The 27,950-nt window shown below is 33.6% G+C and overlaps 4 protein-coding genes and 2 long non-coding RNA genes across 6 annotated transcripts; 3 read left to right on the forward strand and 3 right to left on the reverse strand.

The window, feature by feature from the left end:
* Positions 1-811: 811 nt before the first annotated feature.
* On the reverse strand, positions 812-12,210 carry LOC25485828 (pleiotropic drug resistance protein 2). The gene is made up of 20 exons (XM_013613948.3): positions 11,640-12,210; positions 11,273-11,393; positions 10,224-10,312; positions 7,922-8,006; positions 7,365-7,655; positions 7,184-7,274; positions 5,906-6,806; positions 5,623-5,783; positions 5,403-5,506; positions 5,098-5,263; positions 4,922-5,017; positions 4,215-4,357; positions 3,704-4,036; positions 3,247-3,537; positions 3,073-3,156; positions 2,859-2,992; positions 2,507-2,734; positions 1,923-2,094; positions 1,552-1,806; positions 812-1,208 (listed from the first exon to the last, which is right to left on the reverse strand). The coding sequence occupies exons 1-20, from the start codon at positions 12,029-12,031 to the stop codon at positions 939-941; spliced, it is 4,407 nt and encodes a 1,468-aa protein (XP_013469402.1). The 5' UTR covers positions 12,032-12,210; the 3' UTR covers positions 812-938.
* A 1,471-nt stretch (positions 12,211-13,681) lies between these two features.
* LOC112418641 (protein FAR-RED IMPAIRED RESPONSE 1-like) lies at positions 13,682-17,067 on the forward strand. The gene is made up of 6 exons (XM_024775088.2): positions 13,682-13,691; positions 14,485-14,664; positions 14,746-16,571; positions 16,652-16,801; positions 16,891-16,947; positions 17,032-17,067. The coding sequence occupies exons 1-6, from the start codon at positions 13,682-13,684 to the stop codon at positions 17,065-17,067; spliced, it is 2,259 nt and encodes a 752-aa protein (XP_024630856.2).
* A 1,094-nt stretch (positions 17,068-18,161) lies between these two features.
* Positions 18,162-19,466, reverse strand: LOC112421401 (uncharacterized). Its single transcript, XR_005643847.1, has 3 exons — positions 19,419-19,466; positions 19,153-19,321; positions 18,162-18,386 (listed from the first exon to the last, which is right to left on the reverse strand). It is a non-coding gene; the product is annotated as an uncharacterized lncRNA (long non-coding RNA).
* Positions 19,467-20,307: 841 nt separating this feature from the next.
* LOC120579294 (protein FAR-RED IMPAIRED RESPONSE 1-like) lies at positions 20,308-22,660 on the forward strand. Its single transcript, XM_039831182.1, has 4 exons — positions 20,308-22,164; positions 22,245-22,394; positions 22,484-22,540; positions 22,625-22,660. The coding sequence occupies exons 1-4, from the start codon at positions 20,308-20,310 to the stop codon at positions 22,658-22,660; spliced, it is 2,100 nt and encodes a 699-aa protein (XP_039687116.1).
* Positions 22,661-23,755: 1,095 nt separating this feature from the next.
* LOC120577912 (uncharacterized) lies at positions 23,756-25,060 on the reverse strand. The gene is made up of 3 exons (XR_005643848.1): positions 25,013-25,060; positions 24,747-24,915; positions 23,756-23,980 (listed from the first exon to the last, which is right to left on the reverse strand). It is a non-coding gene; the product is annotated as an uncharacterized lncRNA (long non-coding RNA).
* An 841-nt stretch (positions 25,061-25,901) lies between these two features.
* On the forward strand, positions 25,902-27,716 carry LOC112418642 (protein FAR-RED IMPAIRED RESPONSE 1-like). Its single transcript, XM_024775089.2, has one exon. It carries the CDS (start codon positions 25,902-25,904, stop codon positions 27,714-27,716), a length of 1,815 nt encoding a protein of 604 aa, XP_024630857.2.
* The last annotated feature ends 234 nt before the right edge of the window (positions 27,717-27,950 follow it).

The following is a 27,950-nucleotide window of genomic DNA, read 5'->3' on the forward strand; positions in this document are numbered from 1 at the left end:
TTACATCTAAAATCAGTTCATTGGAATAATTCTGTTTGTTACTGTAAAAAACGAATACAAATTAGACACAGGGGAAGGTTGAAATCCAAAATCTGTGCTTAGTCGTTTGTTGGGTGCCCTCTTTCTTTTTTCCCCTTGAAAGTTGAGACAGTTTCATTTAAAGAACATCAGAAACAGAAAAACCAGAAACAGCATCCATGGTTGGGATATATGCCCTATCCAAATCCTGGAGCCAACATGCTTGGCAATCCCCACTAATCTATAAGCTTCTACATTAGTTTGTCTACTCATAAAACAGAATGATACTTGTCTGAAAGAGCTCATAATAGTTTTACAATCAAGAATTATCAGTTCAATGATTGCAGCAGTATTACATTTTCTGCTCATGATGCGTTCTACTGTTTGGATCGTGATACTCTGCAGGTTCGTTTCCTGGGCAACTTGGATGTGAGATAAAAAAAATTCAATGTACACTCTATAAGATATGTCAAATTCTCTGAAATGACTCTTATATTTCAACAATTGATCAGTACACATCTCATATCCACCGATATTATGCAGCAGCATTGAAGGAAGAATAACCAATCAATTTCTTCTTCACAAGTCTTAAACTTGTTTGAAAGATGGTTCATATTCTTACAGTAATATCTGCAACTTCTTTTAAATATTTTCAATTGCAAAACATTCTTATGAATCATTACCATTTCAAATGGGATAATTTGGAAAACATATTAGTGCCAAGCTGATATAATATGACCATTAATCAATAAGTAGATGCAAGCGAAAAATCCCGGACTGCAAATGAAAGAGGTAATGAAAGCCAAAAATATATTTGTTTATTCAAGCTATTTATGATACAGAAATCTTTAAGTTTAAATATCTCTCTTTCATTTGTTCTTCATTTCTATTGGCTCTTTCTGTTTTTCATTCTGTATTATTTACCTCTTCTGGAAATTAAAGACTTTGATGCCATAAGCAAATACAAAAAGAAACATAACTACAAAAGCAACGTGAGCCACAGCAACAGCTCCAAGGAAGTCATATTCAAAGCCCATCTCTTTCTTGAGGTATGCTTTTACTGATATTGTTCCAGCTCCAGGTACCTCAATTAGAGTCTCTTTGTCACCCAACTGTGATGTCAGTAGACCATATACGGTCCAAGCAGTCGGACACGCCCAATAATACCATCTCCACCATATTGGAATTTGCTGCAAAAGTGTGAGCAGCAGTTACATAATCAATGAATTATGATAAGAGAAAAGGATATTAAGAACTATGATATCAACTTCTTTGTGAAGATTCCTAGTTATCAACCTAGAAATATGGAATGGATTGCAGAAAGATTTCAACAATACATGTGCTTAATAATGTGAAAACTATATTCAGAGCCGGCCCAGGTTAGGGCTTTAGGCCTCAAAATTTTGGGGTTTTAGGCCTCTAAACATGTTGGGCCGGCCTAGACTATATTCCTTAACTCATGCATACTAATGTGAAGCTTGTTTTAACACTCATGGACTATAAATATATTTGATCATTTTTTGTTAAACATACCGATTTGGGGATCACGAAACCTGAGAATATGTTCCAGAACATTAGAAAGAAGGACATAACAATTGCAGCAATTTGGTAGTTCGGTGTCAGAGCCACAGTCATCATTCCATAAAGTGTGAAGTAGACAAAGGACATGAATATAAAGTAGTAGAACCAGATGAACTTGTCAGCTTGCCAAGGGAACCCCATCATTGAGTAAAGGATAAGGGTATACGCTAGTGTTTGGATTGCAACGTATATACATTCTATTGCTACCTGCAAGTCAATCCTTGTAGATTTCGTAAGTTTGCTTAGTTATTGGAAATTCAATTAACTGGTGTTTTTTTTTTCCTTCCTGTTTTCGTGTGTGTGAAAGGATCAGCTTCGTTTACCTGAGCAATTGCATAAGGGAGAGCTGAGTACATTCCGGCGGCTCTTTCACGGTAGAAGACTGTTCTTTCTACTGCTACGACAGGTTGAACCGAGGAAGTGTTGGTGGCTCCAAGAAATAAAATAGCTGAATACATAGCTCCTGTTAAATTCAAAAGATCCTGTTCCTTGTGTCTGCAGCCGAAAAAATAATTTGTCATCACCTAATTCACATTTCGTGAGCATGAAATTAATCATCTTTCCCCCTTTTTGAGGATGTTGATAAATATATTGTTGTCTTTTTCAACAACAAAATAGAGATCAACAAGAGCTCTTCTAGATGGTTCAGCAATTTTATGATAACGTTGGTTAATAATTATTTGACAAGATATTGATGACTCCTACTTATTTTTCATTCAATTTATGACCTCAATAGAGAGCGTCATCCTATGTGAACATAGCTTTAAGTTGTTCTGTTACTGTCCAACTAGGAACATATGCTATTCTTGATCATACTTGATTCATGTGTTTTCATATCAAAGGTTAGAATTTAACAGCTAATTGTATTTTGAAGTACAATACGAACTTGGCGAACATGTGGACTTACATTTTATCTCCTTTGTTCCAGAAAACGAGTCCAAAAATGACACCTACAGTTAGTGACATAAAGAACCGGGTGGCGTTATATTGAGGATTCCTCCAGTAGGACCATCGCTGTTTCCAGAAGCAACCTTTGCATTGAGTAATAAAAGAACGGGAGTGTTTAGTAGCGAAATTAATATCTTTTGTTCCTGGTACTGGTGCACTTAGCTCTTTAATAAGTTCTTCATTCGTCCTGAAAAGAGCTTATATCAGAAATGTGTCTAATAAGATTGAAAAAAGGAACACTGGTGCTTAACAATCTTTTTTTTTGGAACGAAGGTAGTCATATGGGAATGCAACTTCAACTTAAACTTAACTGATACAATTCTGACTTAATATACAAATCTGCAAAGTCTACACTAAGCTGAGACTCAACTATTGGAGAACTGATCTCCAACATCCATGTGGCAGGATTATGTCCATCTTTAATCCTAGGTATTCCTGGAATAGCCTGCGAAAGGTTCACATAGTTTATAAATTTATAAAATTTGAGAATTTTTTTATATTTTGCAGTGCCGAAGTCATACTCACCTCAAAGTACTTAATAAGCTTCTGAGATTGTTGTCCAAGGGGACCACTGTATATTATTTGTCCTCCTCTCTTCATCAAAAGCAGCTGAATGAAAGACGGTGTTGAGAGAGCGTTATTTTTTTTTCATAACTCGTATAAGTAAAAGCCCATCTCTCAAATTTTGAGAATTTATACCTCATCAAAAGATTCAAATATATCAATGCTTGGTTGGTGAATTGTGCAGACCACAGTTCTCCCTGTATCCGCTGTATTTCTGACAGTACGCATAACAATTGCTGCAGCTCTGGCATCAAGGCCTGATGTAGGCTCATCCATAAAGATGATTGAAGGATTGGCAACCAATTCTACAGCAATGGTGAGTCTCTTTCTTTGTTCTGTTGATAAACCATCTATGCCAGGAAGGCCTACTAAAAAATTCCTCACTGGTTGTAGCTCAACAAGCTTCATAACTTCCTCAACAAACATCTGTAGTAAGAGAGGATGGTTAAGAATTAATCTGTTCGTAAAGTTACATCGGTGGGGACTATTTGGCTACATATTTTACTGAATAAAGCATGCTGCAAAAAAAGTTCACGAGGGGGTTTAGGTCTGGAGTTAGATATATGTAAGAGTCGATTAAAATACAGCACACCTTCTGTGTTTCTTTGTTGACCTCCTTACTGAGACGTAGCCAAGCTGAAAAAACAATAGATTCATAGACTGTAAGATTTGGAGAGTGAATATCGTTTTGTTCACAGTATCCACTGATTCGTGCAAAAGTTGCTTGGTTCTTTGGATAACCAGATACGCTAATGCTCCCTTCAATATAACCACCAGTTTTTCTTCCAGCAAGAACATCCATTAGTGTGGTTTTTCCAGCACCAGTTACACCAACTAATGCCGTTAGTACTCCAGGCCTGAAAGCACCACTTACATCTCTTAGTAATTGGAGTCTACCCTCTTCAATTCCTTGTTTTTTCATTTCCTGAAATGAAAACACCATTAAGACATCATAAAGGCAACAAGAGGAATAGTGTAAAAGGTGAAAGTGGATAACCAAAAAGATATTTCTCACTAGTAGGAATATAGAGCAGTGAAAAACAATGCTGAAGTGCATTATAATTGGAGATGATTAAAATGAAGGTAGAGAGCGCAGAACTTACGGCTGGCATATTGATGTAGTAATTTACGCGATCAAATGCAAGTGATTGTGGCCTGAAAGGTAACACCATCCCCCTCTTGGTTGTTGCAGTGTCTGCTTTGAGAATTGGACTCTCTAAGGTATTTCTTTCTGCCATTTCAATGCCTGCATATAATCATTTTATTTTATTAGTTTGGATTTGAACATGAAGTATATTATGCTAACAGATACTTGGTGTGAATATTAAAAACACCACAAATCCTAGGAGTGCGTGAATAGAATAATCATTTCAAACTACGCAGGACAAAAATACGCATTCTTATGAAACCAGCTTGATCGAAGAATGAATCAAGTATTTATCTCGCAGCTTGCTATGATATATAATAGTTATATTCCAGGAGTAAGTTAGTTGACATGTTAGTACCTTACCAGAAAGAAGTTCAGGGCTGTTTGGTTTTACAAAACGTTTCTTATTTTACTACAAATATGAAACTGTCACTTTGTTTTCCTTATGTTTTCTATATTCAAATATTTGTACATGAAAAGTAAAAAATAAAGAAAAGGCTGTTTTTACCATTCATTGTTCAAATTTAAGAATATATGAGACAAAATGAAAATACTGTGCCCCTTTTGTAAAAACATCTCTTCCAATCAAACTGACATTTAGTTCCTAAAAACAAAAATCTTTTTACACATTTGACAAAAAAGAAAAGGGTAAGGTGTAATTACTTTCCAACAATTTAGATTTTGAAGCATAACTCTCATTTGTTGCTTCCTTTTTCTCATTTTCCTCTTCTAGAGCAATGGATTTAGAATCTCCAAATGCTGCAATTTAACTTTTAGACCTTGTTAGAGATGGTTTTATAGCAGAAACAGAATCAGAAATAAGCAGTATGGAGACTTACGATTCAAAAATGTGAGGGCGATGATAAAACAAATGTTGAAGAGCAGTGAAAAGCCTAAGAGAGCACCAATACAAATCCAGTACCAATAATCTTCTGTAAACATGCTTCTAGCCTTGAGAAGAGCCTTCCCAACTGTAGGTTCAGGAATTCTTGGATCTAAATTTGGCTGTAAAGCATCATTGAATATATTTGACTTTAATCATATCTATCTTAAAAGTCAGTATAAAAAGTTTCACACTAATGCATCAAAATTAATATCATATGATGAAATCCTAGAGTTTTTTTTCATATGTTAAGGATCTTACTGCACTCCATCTTTTGTCAAGGAACTCATTGATGGCAATAGCATTCTGACCATACATCATAGGAGAAGCATAATAGCCCCATATCATCCATGGTTCAATGTCATCTGTAAAGGACATTATTAAAGTTGCTTGAGCCATTGTTCTATACCTTGTTTTTTGTCATGCATATTTAATTTGACTGATGAAGTTTATTAGGTGCAAAAGAATAAATAATGCTCACCTCTGGCGATAATGAAGCCACCAAGTAAGAAAACAAGTAGCAGCATAAAGGTGCCAAATGTACTTGCTACAACCATTGTTCTTCCAAGAGCAGCAATGAATCGGAACAGAGATAGACCCATTTGATGAACGCAGAAGAATGCTAATAACTGACGAAAAAATCTGTTACAGTTGTACAAAATCAGTCTTGAATCAGATAATTCTCGCTACTGGCAAGTCGACATAAAACAAAGAAACTATAAAAGTGTATCAACCAATTCAACAAAAATTGTGAATTTTCATACCTACTTGCAGCTGGAGCAAACCCTATGGTATAATAAGTAAGGACAACCCATAATCCTGACTCCAGAAAAGAGAGAGGGATTCTAAGGATCCATATGGGAAGTGCAAAAGCCCAAGCAGGATAAAATAACAAATCTCTCTGCTTGAAGAAAACAGGAAGTCTAAAAATAGTCATTGCAAGCTCAGCCATTCCATTGAACATTATATTAATCAAACTGAAGAATAATGCACCATAAAATTTTCTCCCATCTTCAAGATGACCATATTTCATTTCTGTTCTAAAAAACACTGTCATAGCAATCAAAGACATGATCATGATCTGAGTAGTCTTAAATATATATATAAAAGCGCTACGCTTTGTCAGTAGCCACTCTCTTGCAAAACATGCCTTGAAGAGTTCTAGTTTTGAGATTCCAAATTTATCCTTAACCAATGCAGCAGGATGAGTTTTCGCACGGTCATAAGGAACACCTAGCTCTTCAGAAAGCTGTTGTCCAATGCTATAATTGTTGAAGTGAGTTACAAACTCGGGAACGCTGATATAATGGTATGTTTTGTCCCTTATGAACCAGTACTGCTCTTGATCCTTTCTAGAAGTAACCTCTTGTAAGAAATCTGCAACTCCTTTCCTTTCCGGGCATTTGAATCCAACGCTCTCAAAAAAATTGAGAACGTGTTCGCGAGGACCTTGGTAGACAATCTGACCTTCTGAAAGTAAGATTATGTCATCAAAAAGATCAAATGTTTCTGGTGCAGGTTGTAAAAGAGAGATTATCATTGTAACATCCATGATATGAACTAGCTGTCTCAAGAATCTGACTATTTGGAAGGTTGTAGAACTATCTAGACCGGTCGAGATCTCATCCATTAAGAAAACTTTTGCAGGTCCTACCAGCATCTCACCTGCATTTTACACTGACACTGCTTGAGAAAATTGGACAAAGAAGAGCTTTTGAAAGACTTGTTCATAACCAGTTTTCCACTTATTTCCTTAAATTCTTCAGATTGCTTATGAAAACAACTTACTTGAAAACATTATAGAAATAGCCTATATATAAACACGTATATGATAACCTGCGTGCTTAATTAAGCCATTTATACAAACAAGGCCTAAGGTTAAATTAGTTTTTTTAGAAAATGTTTAAATTGACTGTTTTCACTGTATCTTGTACAAATCTTTGAAAATATAATTAAACATGGACAATTTACAATTAAAAGTGAAAACAGAAAACGTTTTCTTAAACCAAACAGATCATAACGTTTTGTCGTTAGTAACATACCCGTAGTTAACCGCTTTTTTTCTCCCCCGGATATTCCCCTTCTCATCTCATCTCCCACCATAGTATCAGCACACATTTCCAATCCAAGAATCTGAATCCATTTTCATTCATATCAGACATCAATAAATATTATAATGCTGAATGAAAGTATGGTAATCAAATAGAAACAAAGGCATCAAACCTTAAGAACATAATCTGTGATCAAACTTGTTTCTTGACCTCTCATTGCTGTGGCTTTCATGAATGCATCTATATCTGGATCAGGTTTGATTCCTGCTTGCTTTTCTCTCCTTGTTGTTTCGACAAGTAGGTCATGCCTTGTTCCAACTCCCAAGCATCGTCCCGAAAAATCCAAAGTCTCTCTTACTGTCATCTCTCCATGATGAAGATTATGTTGACTAATATATGCACATGTTCTTTGAGGAACAAATTCTGATAACTCATGACCACAGTAAGTGACTCTTCCTGATACCTATTATAGAAGGCCAATCACAGTCAATGGTTTACCACATTCCTTAAAATGTGAAGCATTATGTTTTATGATGAATAATTCTTATATCAGCACATTGTTCCTTTTAGTTATATGTTAATACAAACAACTTTAACTTTTTGATTGGTTAATGTGTATAAATAAATGTCCTCAAGCATTATTTAAATCCATGAATCTTAAAATGATATGAAAATATGATTGCATTGTTTGTAAGAAACTTGAAATGGAGAAACAGAATGCCAACCAACCCTTAAATCTCTGTCCAGTTTAGCAGCAAGTGCCTGCAGCAGTGTAGTTTTTCCTGATCCAGGAGGTCCCAATAGCAATGTCACTCTGCTCAGTGTTTGAGAAAGATAAATATCAGAAGAAATATAAAAGTAAGCAATGCTATTATATCTTGTAAATATTGTTTGGTAGTATGGAGAAGAAATTATGAAGAAAGAAAATAAATAGAACCTATTATTTAGGTGTAACAGAAACCAAAGAGAAATAAAAATATTTTCGTCAACAGATAATTAAAGAAATTAATGTCAAAAAATTATGCATTGACATACACAATCAACTAGATCATCCATTTTAGAGACTTTTATTTTATTTTATTTATTTATATGATGGTAGAGACTAAAAACCTTAAAAAAACAACATAAATGATTTTTGGACACAAGTTTTTACATCAAACACCATATAAATATGCGGTTTCAATTTACTTTGTATGATGATGAACAAAAAAAATGCATTAGCTCGATATGTATTTCATTTTCATACGATGACCACAAATGATAGCTTAATAAGATTCAATCTCTTATAAAATATTTAAAAAATTATGTCCAACATGCACGTAAAGAAAAAGTGACGTCTGACATACATGTCAACTTGTTTTTTGTCCAAATAACATCTTCCAAACAACAAAAATATATATGCCCCTTCCAGACAATTTGATTATGATTGAAGTGCTAGGGCTCAAATAGAAATATTCACCCTCAATTTGGACAAAACCCCAAAAATGTGTGGATCCCATACTAGTTTTATTCTCTCTTTCCACATCTCACATGTCACATACTATTCTTAAGCAACTTCTTTATTTATCAATCAAAAGCTCAAGGGGTGAAATGAACATTTTTCACATGTCAATCATAGAAAAATACATTATCCAAAAGAAAAAGAAAATAAAATTTTGAAGCTCAAGTGTTCAACCATAGTGAACAACTGAAATTTTTTATTTGGACTTTGATAGCATTTATATAATCTTTTTTCTTTTATGGTAAGTAAAGTCAACCTCATGTTAGTTTTCTAGTCAACACCCAAAAAAAATATATATTGTGTTTAGTTTAGAAAAGTTTTTTTTAATAAAATAACATAAATATCTCAAACAAAATTGAAATGTGGCAAAAATATCGTAATAAATAGTCTTTTGCGCACCCTAGTAAGTAAACTACTACTAATACAAACAATATAGACTTCAGTAGTTTTCAAAAATTCACGTGATTCTTTTTTGTCCCTTTTCATTTTCATCTCAATCAATCAAAATAGACTCTTTCAAGACTTTTCTCATCCAACAAAGTGTTAAGGAACAATTTAGAGAACCGAAGAAAATTCTTTGAAAGAGGAAGAGAGAAAGTTTCCGGTGAATAACCGGCCACATGATCAATTAAAGTATCACCGTGTAAACTGCAATAACCGAACCGAAAAACAAAAAACCAAATAACACCAAAAACTCAAAACCGAAAATCGAAAAAAGAACCGCAATTTTAAGTGGATTTGATTGGTTTTCGGTTTTCATAGTATAAATCGATCAAATCTAAACCAAAATACTTATACTTGTATATATATATTATTATATGAATTTCTTTATTTATGAATGTTTCTTTAATTTTATTTTTTTTGTGGTGGTCGGGGTTTGAACCCTGGACCAACTGAGTTAAACTCACGATGACAAATGTTTCTTTAATTTATGATCACGTAACTATTTTCTAGACTTATTTTTTTAATAGTATTGAATTTTTTTTCATTCTCTTAAGAAATATTATTAATATACGATTATGTAACTATTTTCGTTAATCTACTATTTTATTTGTTTTTGTTGCTTTTATTTTACATTTATTCATCTTTTTTGTAACCTTACCTTTTTATGAATGTCATAAAATAATATATTTTTTAAAAAAAAATGAAAAAAAAAATACAATAATGAAAATAGAAAACCAATCCAAACCAATTTTTTTTAATCAGGTTGGATTTTAAAAAACAAATAACAAAATTGAAAAAATTGAATCAAATTATTTTTCTTTCCAATACAATCCACGAACACCCCTAATAAAACCTCGTTTAAAACTATAAGAAGAGCACATTCTAAAATTCAAACTCCACGCCATCAGACAAACTCATATGTCTTAATTAACCAAAAACAAACATTCAACATATCAATGTGTATTTTCTGGTTCACCAATTTTGTTAAATTAAAAAGTGTACTGTGTAATGCAACCACATTAATAAATACTATGGAGTACTATTCACCAAAAAATAAACATTAATAAATATGGCCCCATCAATTACCTTGCTGGCCTGACAATTCCACTAACACCTTTTAGGATTTTGATGACACTTTTCTTTGAAGGTAGAAGCTTGATTGCTCCAAGTACTCCCTGTTTTTTTTTCCATAAACCATGAACAGAGAAAATATCGTTATGGTACAATACTTTTTTGACAATTGCATGGACAACAACTAAGTTAAGGAGAATTATTAAATCTAGTGGTTGGAAAGGTAATGGGATGATACATGACCAATTTAATTTCATTTAATACTTTTTTGTTTTAATCTTTTGATATTTGATATAAGAATACTTTGTAATATAATATTCAATCAAGAGATAACTAAAATTTAGTTAAAAATAGTTTCAGTTAAGATAGTCTTCTGTTACAAAATTAATGTATTTGTTCAAAATTTGGTTCAAATACTTGTTTTTTTTGACTCATTTTTGTTTAAATTTGGAGGGAGTACAAATTATATTATTTTGATTTCATAAAATTCATATCTTTGTATAAATTCAAGATTACTGCAATGATAGAAAGTAAAAATATGTCAAGTAATTTCTTTTTCATTATTAATTCGTTTCCAATTAGGGAAGATTGTAGAGGAGAGGGATAAGTTTGAGTGTTTGGCTATTATTAGTCCACTGAGCCTGATACATCTGACTTTGCTGCCTCTTCCACTGTTTATCAGTAATAATTGAATATGAATTGAAACCTATATAAGAATAGCTCCTATGATTTCAGGAAAAATGGTAAGAGAAAAATAAGAAAATATTGTAATGAAATTATGATTTCCCCTCATATTTTTTCAATGAAGCCTTGACTATTTTTTTAGTGGATGGCATAAGTAACATAAATCTTAAACTATGCATAAATTAATTTTAACTATTTAATCAATAAATTTTACAATATTAAATCTAAATAAAAAATAAAAAAAAAGTAGTAGTATTATTTTTATAGAGAGAGTAGCTAGGATGGGTCAAAAAAGACAAACACAGTACTATAATTGGAATGGTGTAAGGTGACCACCTCCCATTGAGTAGTTAGCTGACAAAAAAGAGAGTTAGTAATACCTCAATCGCATTCATGGTGGAATTTACAAGTGTTGGTAATGCTCTGCTTCCATTAAATGCATCTCCTTCAACAAACAAGTTCTCAAATCTCACTTCAACTTTTGGTATATCTATATCAACCCTGAATCCAAACTAAAATATTTAAAGATCATATCCGTACACATATATTATACAATCCAAATTAAAATTAAAATTAAATCTTCTATATTACTACAATACATGATTCATGATTGATATATAAAAAATATATAGTCTTAAACATATGAAAAACATTGAAATTAATCTATATTGTTAATGAACGAGATAAAATAAAAATTGTTGTTTAGAAGATATATTATAAGAGAAATTAGGAAAGAGAATGAAAAACCTATGAATCCTCTCCCTCATCTTAAGGAGAAACTTTTCATTATCTTCTTCAATAGTTCTTAGTATACCATCCATGAGTTTATTCTTATCATGAATACCAAGCTTGGATATATCAACCTCTTCATAACTAAATCTCCCACTATCTATAGCTTGTTTCACAATGCTTTTCCTTAGCCTTTCAAAAGTAGGAAGCCTCTCTATGGCTGCCCACTTGAGCTCTTCTTCATCATCAATATCTTCCTTCTTATTCTTCCTCTCAAACACTTGATCACCACTCCATACTTCAGCTGGAACACTTGTTGATGTCCAACTTCTACTACTTGAAGATCCAATGTTCATCCTTAGGCTGCTTATTGATCTCAAACCATCATCTTTATCTAACCCTTCCTCCATTTTTGCTTGTGTTTGGAGTATTAATGAAAATTCTAATAGGTAGGTGTTGGTAGGGAAATTTTGATAGTAGTACCACAAAACTTTATGTGTGGAAGTTGGAAGGGTTGAGGTATTTTATTGTCTCCATAATTGGAAAGGATGTGATGGATTAGATGAATGATAGTCCAATTGGTGAAGTGTCGTCCTATGTTTAATGTCAATTAAATAGTAATTGGTTTTAAAATAAAAATGACGCTAGACTTGAAAAAAAAATAAAAAAAATAAATTTACGGAGCCTAAAATTTGAATCTACATCAAACATGATAAGTCTCGACTAACTTAGTCAAACGAGACATCTATAGCTATTTTGTTATTGGGTATTGCTATAAAACATTCATGAAGGTGTGATTTAGCACTCAACACCTACGTGATAAAGACAAAAAAATCATTTCACTCTCTTTATTGATAATAAATACATATTAAAGAGAAATGATTTTTGTCTTTATCATATAGGTGTTTTGTGCTAAATCACACATTCATGGATGTTTTATAGCAATATGCTTTGTTATTTACTTTAATGCTCACTTCTCAAAACTAAATGAAAAATGCTAGTATCTAACATTTATTTTTTAATTCAATCTCTTCTATTGAATAAAATTCATGTGACCCATATTTTTTGGCTTTCGCATCAGTTTCCGATCCATCAAAGGTGAGCGACTAATCTGATTCGTGCGTAGAGGCATACACACTGGTCAAGTGTTAATCCCCCTGGAAATCGAACCCGTATTCCTCAGATACGTCCTTGGAAGGAGCTCATTGCCACTAGAGTCTAAGCAACTTGGTTGAATCCATATAAATTTTAACAAATGAAGAGAATAGATTATTATCATATTATCTTAATGACAATGCACACATGATTTTAGATAAATCCAAAATTCTTCCTATGTAATCTAACATACGATATTTGCTTATCATTTTTAAAAGTTTATTATACGTGCGTGCATTTAAAATTATTTAATAAGTAATAATTTTGGATTAATCTGATAAATAAGAGATTTGATTTCACCATTGAATTTCTTCGATCAAACTATTATATTAATGGCGATGTACATAAATTTAGATACATCCGCAACTCATAGCTATATCTAATGGCTATTCGGAAGCTCGGCTCTGGGAATGAAAAGAGGTCAGTGATAAAATCAAAACGTATTTTTTTTAAAAGAGCGATGTTCTATTTATATTTTTTAAAAGATAAATACAAAGTATCGTATATATGCAGTACATCCAGAAGTGAAAATGACTACCGTATACATGAGGAACCCCCACCTAACACCAAAATCAATCATGAGGAACCCCCACTCTTGATGCCCATCCTTGAGGGAGGCCCAGCTCGTTTGAGCTGTTTGCACCCCCTCAGGGACGCCCCTGGGTCCACGTTTCCTTATATATATATATTTTTAATAAAGTATTTTAAATAATCTAAATTCTTATTTGAATAACTAACTCAACTCATCAAAGAAAAAACTCAATAAAAAAATAGTACTAAATTTAACTTTATAATTAATAAAATTTAAATATTTTTTATTTTGTGGAAACGCAAGATAACAAGCAGGAAAAAAAAAAGGGATAGTAAGTGAGGATACATTTATTTAAAAAAAAAACACTACGGAAATGGGTTGGGGTAATTTTAAAAATTGAGTTTGAAGATTTTTCATGGAAGTTTCCTTTGTCAAGAACCGACACTATATTATTAATGGAAAGTCCAAAAATAGTGAAACTCCAACAAAAGCAGCGATGTTCATGTTTCGTTAGTTTCTCGTGACGCCATTGACACAAATTTATACTCCATCATCTTTAATTATTTACAGTTGTGCTATATGGTGCGACAAGCACCACACGAATTACACGAGAGAATGGCTGACCCCACCATCCAATTTCCTTTTTATATTATTTTTTTGATATTAACATTAAAATGAATAAATAAACAAATATATGGCAGAGACAATCACGGCACACACTTTCTTCTCCATAACCTTATGTTCTGATTTTGTTCAACAACACAAACTCACCGTTACCAACATTCACCGCCGTTTTCAAACTTCCTTCTCCATAACCTTGTTGTCTCTGTTCCGCAATTGTTGTCGTCATTCTCGTTGTGGTTGTCATCGCACTACTATCTCTGCATATCAACCTGCTACTGCCTCTGTTTATCAGCATTGCTACTCTAGCCTCAACCATCAATTGAAATATGATTTTCCCTAATTTAGCATCCAGTTCAAGAGACAATAGTAAGTCTATGATCTATTTATTTATTGTTTTAGAATTAACTCTGTTGCCTTTACTTTTAATTACGTTGATTAATTTAAGTTTCTTTTTTTAAAAATTTGTTGTATTAGTGGAGAAAAGATTTACATCTTGTGAAGAAGAAGAAGAGAGTAATCACATAAATGAAAATTGTCAGTTTAATTTAACAGAAAATGAAGATGATGAACCTAAGGTTGGCATGAAATTTAATTCTACAGAAGAAGTTGACAAATATTACAAGAATTATGCTAGATGTATAGGTTTTGGAGTTAGCAAAATCAGTACAAAAAATGGAGATGATGGAAAAAAGTATTTTACTCTAGGGTGTAACCGTGCAAGAAGCTATGCGAGTAAGTCCAAAAATATTTTAAAGCCAAATCCTAGCATGAAAACACACTGTATGGCTAGAATAAATGTATGTGTGTCTTCAGATGGAACAATTGCTATTTCTAAGGTTGCTCTTGAGCATAATCATGACTTAATAAGTCCAAGCAAATCAAGATATTTTAGATGCAACAAGAATATAGACCCTAGTATAAAAAGGAGATTGGAGGTTAATGACCAAGCTGGGATTAATGTAAGTAGAAATTTTCGGTCTATGGTTGTTGAAGCAAGTGGATATGATAACCTTACATTCGGGGAAAAAGATGCTAGAAACTACATAGACAAAGTGAGGCGGCTTCGACTTGGGACAGGAGATGCTGAAGCCATTCAAAATTATTTTGTTAGAATGCAAAGAAGAAATAGTGAATTTTATTATGTAATGGATGTGGATGACACAAGTCGTTTACGAAATGTTTTTTGGGCAGATGCGAGATGCAGGGCTGCTTATGAGTATTTTGGTGAAGTAATAACCTTTGACACCACTTACTTAACAAATAAATATGACATGCCTTTTGCTCCTTTTGTTGGAGTAAATCATCATGGTCAGTCAATTCTGTTAGGTTGCGCCCTATTGTCGAAGGAGGATTCTATAACTTTTTCTTGGTTGTTCACTACTTGGTTAGAATGTATGCGTGGGCGTGCACCACAAGCCATAATTACTGACCAAGATAGAGCAATGAAAAATGCAGTTGAGGACGTCTTCCCAAAAGCTCGCCATCGGTGGTGCTTGTGGCATATAATGAAAAAGGTTCCAGAAAAATTGAGTAGACTCTCTAACTATGAGTCTATCAAAATACTTTTGCATGATGCGGTGTATGATTCTTTGAGCATAAGTGATTTCATGGAGAAGTGGGAAAAAATGATTGAATGTTATGAACTTCATGATAATGAATGGTTGAAAGGGTTGTTTGATGAGCGTCATCGTTGGGTTCCTGTATATTTGAGAGACACATTTTGGGCTGGAATGTCAACTACACAACGAAGTGAAAGTATGAACGCATTTTTTGATGGATATGTGAACTCAAAGACATCATTGAAGCAATTTGTTGAACAATATGATAATGCATTGAAAGATAAAATTGAAAAGGAAAATATGGCTGATTTTAGTTCATTCAATAGAATTATTGCTTGTATAAGTCATTTTGGATTTGAATCTCAATTTCAAAAGGCATATACCAACGCAAAATTCAAAGAGTTTCAAGTAGAAGTGGCTTCTATGATGTACTGCCATGCTTTCTTTGAGAGAATAGAGGCTATGAACTTAACATACTGTGTTACAGAAAGTAAAAAGGTATTTGATGAAGTTAAAGACATAATGTTCAAGGTATTCTTCAATGAGAAAGACTTTGAAATACGATGTACATGCTGTTTATTTGAGTTTAAGGGTATTTTATGTAGACATATCCTTTGTGTTCTTAAGCTCACAGCTAAAACAGAGTCAGTGCCCTCTTGTTATATATTGCCGAGATGGAGGAAGGATATTAAGCGAAGATACACACTTATTAAAAGTGGTTTTGATCAATTATCCGAAAATGAAGAGTTGCAGCGTGTAGCTAAAGCTTGCGATGCCTTTTACGAAGTTGCTTCTTCATGTATCCATACTGAAAAAGATTTATCGAAAGTAATGGATAGAATAGAGAACTTAAAACTGGAGATGACATGTCAAGAAAGTTTTTCAGAGATCACTGAAGGAGATAACTTAGTTCAGAATCAGATGACTAAAATTCTTGATCCTGCAGTGACTCGAAGTAAAGGGCGTCCTCCTTCAAAAAGGAAGGCTTCTAAAGTTGATCAAAGTGTGAAAAGGAAGCTTGCTGGAAAGAAAGGACAAAAAAGCAACAAAAAAAATAACACTTATCAAAGTCAAGAAGAGGTAATCTTGAAATTTTCAAGTTTATTTTATCTCATTTACAAGTAACAAAATGTATGTCTAATTTATTTATTTTTATGTAGGGGCCTAGTATATCTAAAGTTCAAGAAAATCAAGAGTTCTCTATATCTCAGACCATTGATCTTGATGTGATCGACACACAAGAGAGCATTCATGTAAAACAAATGTTAGCTCCCTTCAATCCAAATCAAAAATATCTTGATGTTGATAAGGTGAATATAGATATCAACACTCTTCAATTTTATTTACACATATAAATCTATAATATGAAAATAACTCATTCAAAATATATTGGTTTTAGGTTCCATATTATTCTCAAAGCATAAACCACGATGTTTCATATTTAGAGCTTTTACAGGTATTGATTTATGATTTGTTTTGGTAATATAGTCAAATTTCAACATAAGTCACTAATTATTTCATTCATGTGTGCTTTTTGCAGGCACAACACCATATAAATGATCATCCATCATCATGATGGAGTGAAAATGGTTATTTTTTTGTGCTTTAAGGTTGTTTGGTGCTGGGACTGTTTGTGCAGAATAGGTTGGAGGAGCAGCGGGTGTGGGAGTTTTGTGCTAGCCTGGTTGTTGTGTTGCAGAGCCTGATTAAGTGCTGTTGTTGGCTTTTTTTCTTGGTTTTGTCGTAGTGCCATATTTCAGTTTGGTCTAGTTTAGTTTCATTTTGGCTTTAACGTTGCTTAGCCTTCATTTATCATTTTAAACTTTTTGTAATTTTTCCATCATTGCACTCTTTCTGATTGGTTGAATGTTTTAATATATTTCAATTTCGGTCCTTTTTATGTAATTGGTTTTGAATCAGAGATTATCAATCATGTTGAAAAATTGAGTTTCTGTTAGCAGCCATATGGAGTTTATGTTAGTAGGCATATGGAGAAAAATTGAGTTTCTGTTAGCAGGCATATGGTAGCCTCATTTTTCTGTTTTGTTTCTTTGCCCTCTGCTGTTCGCGCATTTGGCTTGCCTTTTTTCACGTTTTATTTTTGTTGTGTCTGTGTTGTCGGCAGCATGTGGAGGTTCGGGGTTTCTGCTATATCAGAGCCCTTTGTATTTTTCTTATTTGTGGCCGCAAGTTTTTGTTGTGCTTCTTGCACACACTCGACATGAATAAATTTAGCCGTTTCTAAGAAAAAACATGTTGAATCTTGATTTCGGAAAGTATCATTCTTCAATATATTAAATATTCAAATATTACAACAAAGTTATTCTAAAAAACATTACAATTATGTAATTACATTAACAATATAAAGGGCGCCATATATAGGTGGATCACCCTGAAAATCAAAAAGACAGACAAATGTTTCTGCTCAATAGGAATAATACATCGATCAATCTCAAATAAAGCCGCAGAAGCTGTCAAAAACATGAGCAGAACAATGCCTACACAGCAGCCTCTCAGCAAGAAAAAGCCGTGCTGAACATAAACTATATAAACCAAGAAAGCCGTCGGAAACCTCAAACAAAACAGCAGCTGCAAACGCACCACTCATAGCAGAAACAACAACAGCAGGTTGAGCAATAAGGTTAAAAACCGACAACAACTGCATCAACATTGGAGCAGCAGAGACAACACAAACACAAGTATGCACTAGACCATGATACCGTTACATTGTGTTTTTGACAGCACTTTCCCAAACACAAGTACAAGATACCATTCCATATTAGGCCAACAACACTATCTATTTTATCATTTCTCTTTAGCATCATTGATTCTCTTGTGCTATTCAGCTTCTGCAAACAGCTTTGGGATAACTGATTCTCTTGTGTTATTCAGCTTCTGCAAACAGAAGAAATAAATAGAAGTATCAATTGAATTTTTAGCAAAGCGTAAGTTGTAATAGTTCTATAATTATCAAAGACAATACAGTTTGAGGAGTATGATATAAAATAGAGAAACAAAAATACCAAACAGATGCACAATATAATGACAATTTATTCAAAAACTTTCAATGTACACAATATGTGCAACAAGCTCTTTCTCTGTGTTATTCTAACAAAATCTAAGTTGTCTCGCTACCTCTACACAACGGCAAAACATGCTTAAAATGTAACCAAGGTTAACTCCTTCCACACAATTACCCTGTTGCACTATGCAAAGCATCCAATGTTAACACAACTATGTGAAAACCTGCAAAACCCACCATGAAAAATTCAGTTGTCTCAATTATGTCTCACTATCTTGATGATTTTTTGCAGTATTTTTTTGTTGTTAAAAATTCAGCTTTTGACCACAAAGTTTGTGAATTAAAACAAAATTAACTACATTAGTTAATCCAATTTCCTATACAGGCTAGTTACATTCTAATTTCCTTGATTTTCTTCACTAAGCTCATAAACACAACACCAGTTGAAGTACATAATCCTAGTAAATCATAAATAGTTTATTCACACTAATTTCATTAAGTTATAGATGAAAATTTTCTAAAAGCCATGGCAATTGCAACAAATATAGCTTGCTTATAAGTCTTCGATTCACATTTCTAATCTTTTAACAATCAAATGAGCACATCAGAAGAAAATTCACAAAAAGAATAAATTCAAACCTGAAGCTGTTCATGCAACTGTTTCTGGAACTCCATCTGCAGTCATAGAGCTTCTGTGATCTCAATACCACTGTCAACGATGGAGTTGTAAACTGACCAATTTTATTCGGTGGGTAACATTTAACTACGGAGAATCGAGTGTAAATCTATAGGATTTGCCCATTTTCCCCTAAACAAATCAAATAGAGAAAGAGAAAGATTATCAGTGTGGAAATTGAAAATTGAAACCTAAAAGAAATATGAAGAACAAGGAGAAAGAGGCTGACGGTGGAAATCAAAAATCAAGCTTCTTGTCACAGAAGAACAGAAGCGATAACAGTTGTGCTATATGGTGCGACAAGCACCACACGAATTACACGAGAGAATGGCTGACCCCACCATCCAATTTCCTTTTTATATTATTTTTTTGATATTAACATTAAAATGAATAAATAAACAAATATATGGCAGAGACAATCACGGCACACACTTTCTTCTCCATAACCTTATGTTCTGATTTTGTTCAACAACACAAACTCACCGTTACCAACATTCACCGCCGTTTTCAAACTTCCTTCTCCATAACCTTGTTGTCTCTGTTCCGCAATTGTTGTCGTCATTCTCGTTGTGGTTGTCATCGCACTACTATCTCTGCATATCAACCTGCTACTGCCTCTGTTTATCAGCATTGCTACTCTAGCCTCAACCATCAATTGAAATATGATTTTCCCTAATTTAGCATCCAGTTCAAGAGACAATAGTAAGTCTATGATCTATTTATTTATTGTTTTAGAATTAACTCTGTTGCCTTTACTTTTAATTACGTTGATTAATTTAAGTTTCTTTTTTTAAAAATTTGTTGTATTAGTGGAGAAAAGATTTACATCTTGTGAAGAAGAAGAAGAGAGTAATCACATAAATGAAAATTGTCAGTTTAATTTAACAGAAAATGAAGATGATGAACCTAAGGTTGGCATGAAATTTAATTCTACAGAAGAAGTTGACAAATATTACAAGAATTATGCTAGATGTATAGGTTTTGGAGTTAGCAAAATCAGTACAAAAAATGGAGATGATGGAAAAAAGTATTTTACTCTAGGGTGTAACCGTGCAAGAAGCTATGCGAGTAAGTCCAAAAATATTTTAAAGCCAAATCCTAGCATGAAAACACACTGTATGGCTAGAATAAATGTATGTGTGTCTTCAGATGGAACAATTGCTATTTCTAAGGTTGCTCTTGAGCATAATCATGACTTAATAAGTCCAAGCAAATCAAGATATTTTAGATGCAACAAGAATATAGACCCTAGTATAAAAAGGAGATTGGAGGTTAATGACCAAGCTGGGATTAATGTAAGTAGAAATTTTCGGTCTATGGTTGTTGAAGCAAGTGGATATGATAACCTTACATTCGGGGAAAAAGATGCTAGAAACTACATAGACAAAGTGAGGCGGCTTCGACTTGGGACAGGAGATGCTGAAGCCATTCAAAATTATTTTGTTAGAATGCAAAGAAGAAATAGTGAATTTTATTATGTAATGGATGTGGATGACACAAGTCGTTTACGAAATGTTTTTTGGGCAGATGCGAGATGCAGGGCTGCTTATGAGTATTTTGGTGAAGTAATAACCTTTGACACCACTTACTTAACAAATAAATATGACATGCCTTTTGCTCCTTTTGTTGGAGTAAATCATCATGGTCAGTCAATTCTGTTAGGTTGCGCCCTATTGTCGAAGGAGGATTCTATAACTTTTTCTTGGTTGTTCACTACTTGGTTAGAATGTATGCGTGGGCGTGCACCACAAGCCATAATTACTGACCAAGATAGAGCAATGAAAAATGCAGTTGAGGACGTCTTCCCAAAAGCTCGCCATCGGTGGTGCTTGTGGCATATAATGAAAAAGGTTCCAGAAAAATTGAGTAGACTCTCTAACTATGAGTCTATCAAAATACTTTTGCATGATGCGGTGTATGATTCTTTGAGCATAAGTGATTTCATGGAGAAGTGGGAAAAAATGATTGAATGTTATGAACTTCATGATAATGAATGGTTGAAAGGGTTGTTTGATGAGCGTCATCGTTGGGTTCCTGTGTATGTGAGAGACACATTTTGGGCTGGAATGTCAACTACACAACGAAGTGAAAGTATGAACGCATTTTTTGATGGATATGTGAACTCAAAGACATCATTGAAGCAATTTGTTGAACAATATGATAATGCATTGAAAGATAAAATTGAAAAGGAAAATATGGCTGATTTTAGTTCATTCAATAGAATTATTGCTTGTATAAGTCATTTTGGATTTGAATCTCAATTTCAAAAGGCATATACCAACGCAAAATTCAAAGAGTTTCAAGTAGAAGTGGCTTCTATGATGTACTGCCATGCTTTCTTTGAGAGAATAGAGGCTATGAACTTAACATACTGTGTTACAGAAAGTAAAAAGGTATTTGATGAAGTTAAAGACATAATGTTCAAGGTATTCTTCAATGAGAAAGACTTTGAAATACGATGTACATGCTGTTTATTTGAGTTTAAGGGTATTTTATGTAGACATATCCTTTGTGTTCTTAAGCTCACAGCTAAAACAGAGTCAGTGCCCTCTTGTTATATATTGCCGAGATGGAGGAAGGATATTAAGCGAAGATACACACTTATTAAAAGTGGTTTTGATCAATTATCCGAAAATGAAGAGTTGCAGCGTGTAGCTAAAGCTTGCGATGCCTTTTACGAAGTTGCTTCTTCATGTATCCATACTGAAAAAGATTTATCGAAAGTAATGGATAGAATAGAGAACTTAAAACTGGAGATGACATGTCAAGAAAGTTTTTCAGAGATCACTGAAGGAGATAACTTAGTTCAGAATCAGATGACTAAAATTCTTGATCCTGCAGTGACTCGAAGTAAAGGGCGTCCTCCTTCAAAAAGGAAGGCTTCTAAAGTTGATCAAAGTGTGAAAAGGAAGCTTGCTGGAAAGAAAGGACAAAAAAGCAACAAAAAAAATAACACTTATCAAAGTCAAGAAGAGGTAATCTTGAAATTTTCAAGTTTATTTTATCTCATTTACAAGTAACAAAATGTATGTCTAATTTATTTATTTTTATGTAGGGGCCTAGTATATCTAAAGTTCAAGAAAATCAAGAGTTCTCTATATCTCAGACCATTGATCTTGATGTGATCGACACACAAGAGAGCATTCATGTAAAACAAATGTTAGCTCCCTTCAATCCAAATCAAAAATATCTTGATGTTGATAAGGTGAATATAGATATCAACACTCTTCAATTTTATTTACACATATAAATCTATAATATGAAAATAACTCATTCAAAATATATTGGTTTTAGGTTCCATATTATTCTCAAAGCATAAACCACGATGTTTCATATTTAGAGCTTTTACAGGTATTGATTTATGATTTGTTTTGGTAATATAGTCAAATTTCAACATAAGTCACTAATTATTTCATTCATGTGTGCTTTTTGCAGGCACAACACCATATAAATGATCATCCATCATCATGATGGAGTGAAAATGGTTATTTTTTTGTGCTTTAAGGTTGTTTGGTGCTGGGACTGTTTGTGCAGAATAGGTTGGAGGAGCAGCGGGTGTGGGAGTTTTGTGCTAGCCTGGTTGTTGTGTTGCAGAGCCTGATTAAGTGCTGTTGTTGGCTTTTTTTCTTGGTTTTGTCGTAGTGCCATATTTCAGTTTGGTCTAGTTTAGTTTCATTTTGGCTTTAACGTTGCTTAGCCTTCATTTATCATTTTAAACTTTTTGTAATTTTTCCATCATTGCACTCTTTCTGATTGGTTGAATGTTTTAATATATTTCAATTTCGGTCCTTTTTATGTAATTGGTTTTGAATCAGAGATTATCAATCATGTTGAAAAATTGAGTTTCTGTTAGCAGCCATATGGAGTTTATGTTAGTAGGCATATGGAGAAAAATTGAGTTTCTGTTAGCAGGCATATGGTAGCCTCATTTTTCTGTTTTGTTTCTTTGCCCTCTGCTGTTCGCGCATTTGGCTTGCCTTTTTTCACGTTTTATTTTTGTTGTGTCTGTGTTGTCGGCAGCATGTGGAGGTTCGGGGTTTCTGCTATATCAGAGCCCTTTGTATTTTTCTTATTTGTGGCCGCAAGTTTTTGTTGTGCTTCTTGCACACACTCGACATGAATAAATTTAGCCGTTTCTAAGAAAAAACATGTTGAATCTTGATTTCGGAAAGTATCATTCTTCAATATATTAAATATTCAAATATTACAACAAAGTTATTCTAAAAAAACATTACAATTATGTAATTACATTAACAATATAAAGGGCGCCATATATAGGTGGATCACCCTGAAAATCAAAAAGACAGACAAATGTTTCTGCTCAATAGGAATAATACATCGATCAATCTCAAATAAAGCCGCAGAAGCTGTCAAAAACATGAGCAGAACAATGCCTACACAGCAGCCTCTCAGCAAGAAAAAGCCGTGCTGAACATAAACTATATAAACCAAGAAAGCCGTCGGAAACCTCAAACAAAACAGCAGCTGCAAACGCACCACTCATAGCAGAAACAACAACAGCAGGTTGAGCAATAAGGTTAAAAACCGACAACAACTGCATCAACATTGGAGCAGCAGAGACAACACAAACACAAGTATGCACTAGACCATGATACCGTTACATTGTGTTTTTGACAGCACTTTCCCAAACACAAGTACAAGATACCATTCCATATTAGGCCAACAACACTATCTATTTTATCATTTCTCTTTAGCATCATTGATTCTCTTGTGCTATTCAGCTTCTGCAAACAGCTTTGGGATAACTGATTCTCTTGTGTTATTCAGCTTCTGCAAACAGAAGAAATAAATAGAAGTATCAATTGAATTTTTAGCAAAGCGTAAGTTGTAATAGTTCTATAATTATCAAAGACAATACAGTTTGAGGAGTATGATATAAAATAGAGAAACAAAAATACCAAACAGATGCACAATATAATGACAATTTATTCAAAAACTTTCAATGTACACAATATGTGCAACAAGCTCTTTCTCTGTGTTATTCTAACAAAATCTAAGTTGTCTCGCTACCTCTACACAACGGCAAAACATGCTTAAAATGTAACCAAGGTTAACTCCTTCCACACAATTACCCTGTTGCACTATGCAAAGCATCCAATGTTAACACAACTATGTGAAAACCTGCAAAACCCACCATGAAAAATTCAGTTGTCTCAATTATGTCTCACTATCTTGATGATTTTTTGCAGTATTTTTTTGTTGTTAAAAATTCAGCTTTTGACCACAAAGTTTGTGAATTAAAACAAAATTAACTACATTAGTTAATCCAATTTCCTATACAGGCTAGTTACATTCTAATTTCCTTGATTTTCTTCACTAAGCTCATAAACACAACACCAGTTGAAGTACATAATCCTAGTAAATCATAAATAGTTTATTCACACTAATTTCATTAAGTTATAGATGAAAATTTTCTAAAAGCCATGGCAATTGCAACAAATATAGCTTGCTTATAAGTCTTCGATTCACATTTCTAATCTTTTAACAATCAAATGAGCACATCAGAAGAAAATTCACAAAAAGAATAAATTCAAACCTGAAGCTGTTCATGCAACTGTTTCTGGAACTCCATCTGCAGTCATAGAGCTTCTGTGATCTCAATACCACTGTCAACGATGGAGTTGTAAACTGACCAATTTTATTCGGTGGGTAACATTTAACTACGGAGAATCGAGTGTAAATCTATAGGATTTGCCCATTTTCCCCTAAACAAATCAAATAGAGAAAGAGAAAGATTATCAGTGTGGAAATTGAAAATTGAAACCTAAAAGAAATATGAAGAACAAGGAGAAAGAGGCTGACGGTGGAAATCAAAAATCAAGCTTCTTGTCACAGAAGAACAGAAGCGATAACAGTTGTGCTATATGGTGCGACAAGCACCACACGAATTACACGAGAGAATGGCTGACCCCACCATCCAATTTCCTTTTTATATTATTTTTTTGATATTAACATTAAAATGAATAAATAAACAAATATATGGCAGAGACAATCACGGCACACACTTTCTTCTCCATAACCTTATGTTCTGATTTTGTTCAACAACACAAACTCACCGTTACCAACATTCACCGCCGTTTTCAAACTTCCTTCTCCATAACCTTGTTGTCTCTGTTCCGCAATTGTTGTCGTCATTCTCGTTGTGGTTGTCATCGCACTACTATCTCTGCATATCAACCTGCTACTGCCTCTGTTTATCAGCATTGCTACTCTAGCCTCAACCATCAATTGAAATATGATTTTCCCTAATTTAGCATCCAGTTCAAGAGACAATAGTAAGTCTATGATCTATTTATTTATTGTTTTAGAATTAACTCTGTTGCCTTTACTTTTAATTACGTTGATTAATTTAAGTTTCTTTTTTTAAAAATTTGTTGTATTAGTGGAGAAAAGATTTACATCTTGTGAAGAAGAAGAAGAGAGTAATCACATAAATGAAAATTGTCAGTTTAATTTAACAGAAAATGAAGATGATGAACCTAAGGTTGGCATGAAATTTAATTCTACAGAAGAAGTTGACAAATATTACAAGAATTATGCTAGATGTATAGGTTTTGGAGTTAGCAAAATCAGTACAAAAAATGGAGATGATGGAAAAAAGTATTTTACTCTAGGGTGTAACCGTGCAAGAAGCTATGCGAGTAAGTCCAAAAATATTTTAAAGCCAAATCCTAGCATGAAAACACACTGTATGGCTAGAATAAATGTATGTGTGTCTTCAGATGGAACAATTGCTATTTCTAAGGTTGCTCTTGAGCATAATCATGACTTAATAAGTCCAAGCAAATCAAGATATTTTAGATGCAACAAGAATATAGACCCTAGTATAAAAAGGAGATTGGAGGTTAATGACCAAGCTGGGATTAATGTAAGTAGAAATTTTCGGTCTATGGTTGTTGAAGCAAGTGGATATGATAACCTTACATTCGGGGAAAAAGATGCTAGAAACTACATAGACAAAGTGAGGCGGCTTCGACTTGGGACAGGAGATGCTGAAGCCATTCAAAATTATTTTGTTAGAATGCAAAGAAGAAATAGTGAATTTTATTATGTAATGGATGTGGATGACACAAGTCGTTTACGAAATGTTTTTTGGGCAGATGCGAGATGCAGGGCTGCTTATGAGTATTTTGGTGAAGTAATAACCTTTGACACCACTTACTTAACAAATAAATATGACATGCCTTTTGCTCCTTTTGTTGGAGTAAATCATCATGGTCAGTCAATTCTGTTAGGTTGCGCCCTATTGTCGAAGGAGGATTCTATAACTTTTTCTTGGTTGTTCACTACTTGGTTAGAATGTATGCGTGGGCGTGCACCACAAGCCATAATTACTGACCAAGATAGAGCAATGAAAAATGCAGTTGAGGACGTCTTCCCAAAAGCTCGCCATCGGTGGTGCTTGTGGCATATAATGAAAAAGGTTCCAGAAAAATTGAGTAGACTCTCTAACTATGAGTCTATCAAAATACTTTTGCATGATGCGGTGTATGATTCTTTGAGCATAAGTGATTTCATGGAGAAGTGGGAAAAAATGATTGAATGTTATGAACTTCATGATAATGAATGGTTGAAAGGGTTGTTTGATAAGCGTCATCGTTGGGTTCCTGTGTATGTGAGAGACACATTTTGGGCTGGAATGTCAACTACACAACGAAGTGAAAGTATGAACGCATTTTTTGATGGATATGTGAACTCAAAGACATCATTGAAGCAATTTGTTGAACAATATGATAATGCATTGAAAGATAAAATTGAAAAGGAAAATATGGCTGATTTTAGTTCATTCAATAGAATTATTGCTTGTATAAGTCATTTTGGATTTGAATCTCAATTTCAAAAGGCATATACCAACGCAAAATTCAAAGAGTTTCAAGTAGAAGTGGCTTCTATGATGTACTGCCATGCTTTCTTTGAGAGAATAGAGGCTATGAACTTAACATACTGTGTTACAGAAAGTAAAAAGGTATTTGATGAAGTTAAAGACATAATGTTCAAGGTATTCTTCAATGAGAAAGACTTTGAAATACGATGTACATGCTGTTTATTTGAGTTTAAGGGTATTTTATGTAGACATATCCTTTGTGTTCTTAAGCTCACAGCTAAAACAGAGTCAGTGCCCTCTTGTTATATATTGCCGAGATGGAGGAAGGATATTAAGCGAAGATACACACTTATTAAAAGTGGTTTTGATCAATTATCCGAAAATGAAGAGTTGCAGCGTGTAGCTAAAGCTTGCGATGCCTTTTACGAAGTTGCTTCTTCATGTATCCATACTGAAAAAGATTTATCGAAAGTAATGGATAGAATAGAGAACTTAAAACTGGAGATGACATGTCAAGAAAGTTTTTCAGAGATCACTGAAGGAGATAACTTAGTTCAGAATCAGATGACTAAAATTCTTGATCCTGCAGTGACTCGAAGTAAAGGGCGTCCTCCTTCAAAAAGGAAGGCTTCTAAAGTTGATCAAAGTGTGAAAAGGAAGCTTGCTGGAAAGAAAGTGTAATGAATCACACCATAAAAATTATGCATTGATTACATGATGCTGAAAACAAGTCTACAACAAAAGTTTAAAATGAAAATGGTCATCAATGATGATATTCATACATCCTAGTTAATGTATTTAAATACATAAACTTAAGTCTGCATTTAACAACTTAAAACTAACATGGGAACAGAGATGCATATGCATCAAAATGTTGTGTTTTGAGAGCAAATAATTGCAGATCCTACAGAAAAA

The sequence above is a fragment of the Medicago truncatula genome, chromosome 1, assembly GCF_003473485.1.
Source record: "Medicago truncatula cultivar Jemalong A17 chromosome 1, MtrunA17r5.0-ANR, whole genome shotgun sequence".
Taxonomy (NCBI): domain Eukaryota; kingdom Viridiplantae; phylum Streptophyta; class Magnoliopsida; order Fabales; family Fabaceae; genus Medicago; species Medicago truncatula.

Excerpts from the sequence above, each read along its gene's own strand:
- LOC25485828 (XM_013613948.3), bottom strand. The coding sequence starts at position 12,031 with ATGGAGGAAGGGTTAGATAAAGATGATGGTTTGAGATCAATAAGCAGC. Across the intron at positions 5,264-5,402 it reads TTGACAAAAGATGGAGTGCA|CCAAATTTAGATCCAAGAAT; the intron begins GTAAGATCCTTA and ends GATGCTTTACAG. Across the intron at positions 5,018-5,097 it reads CGCCCTCACATTTTTGAATC|CATTTGGAGATTCTAAATCC; the intron begins GTAAGTCTCCAT and ends GTTAAATTGCAG.
- LOC112418641 (XM_024775088.2), top strand. Across the intron at positions 16,802-16,890 it reads AATATCTTGATGTTGATAAG|GTTCCATATTATTCTCAAAG; the intron begins GTGAATATAGAT and ends TATTGGTTTTAG. Across the intron at positions 16,948-17,031 it reads CATATTTAGAGCTTTTACAG|GCACAACACCATATAAATGA; the intron begins GTATTGATTTAT and ends TGCTTTTTGCAG.
- LOC120579294 (XM_039831182.1), top strand. The coding sequence starts at position 20,308 with ATGGCTAGAATAAATGTATGTGTGTCTTCAGATGGAACAATTGCTATT. Across the intron at positions 22,395-22,483 it reads AATATCTTGATGTTGATAAG|GTTCCATATTATTCTCAAAG; the intron begins GTGAATATAGAT and ends TATTGGTTTTAG. Across the intron at positions 22,541-22,624 it reads CATATTTAGAGCTTTTACAG|GCACAACACCATATAAATGA; the intron begins GTATTGATTTAT and ends TGCTTTTTGCAG.
- LOC112418642 (XM_024775089.2), top strand. The coding sequence starts at position 25,902 with ATGGCTAGAATAAATGTATGTGTGTCTTCAGATGGAACAATTGCTATT.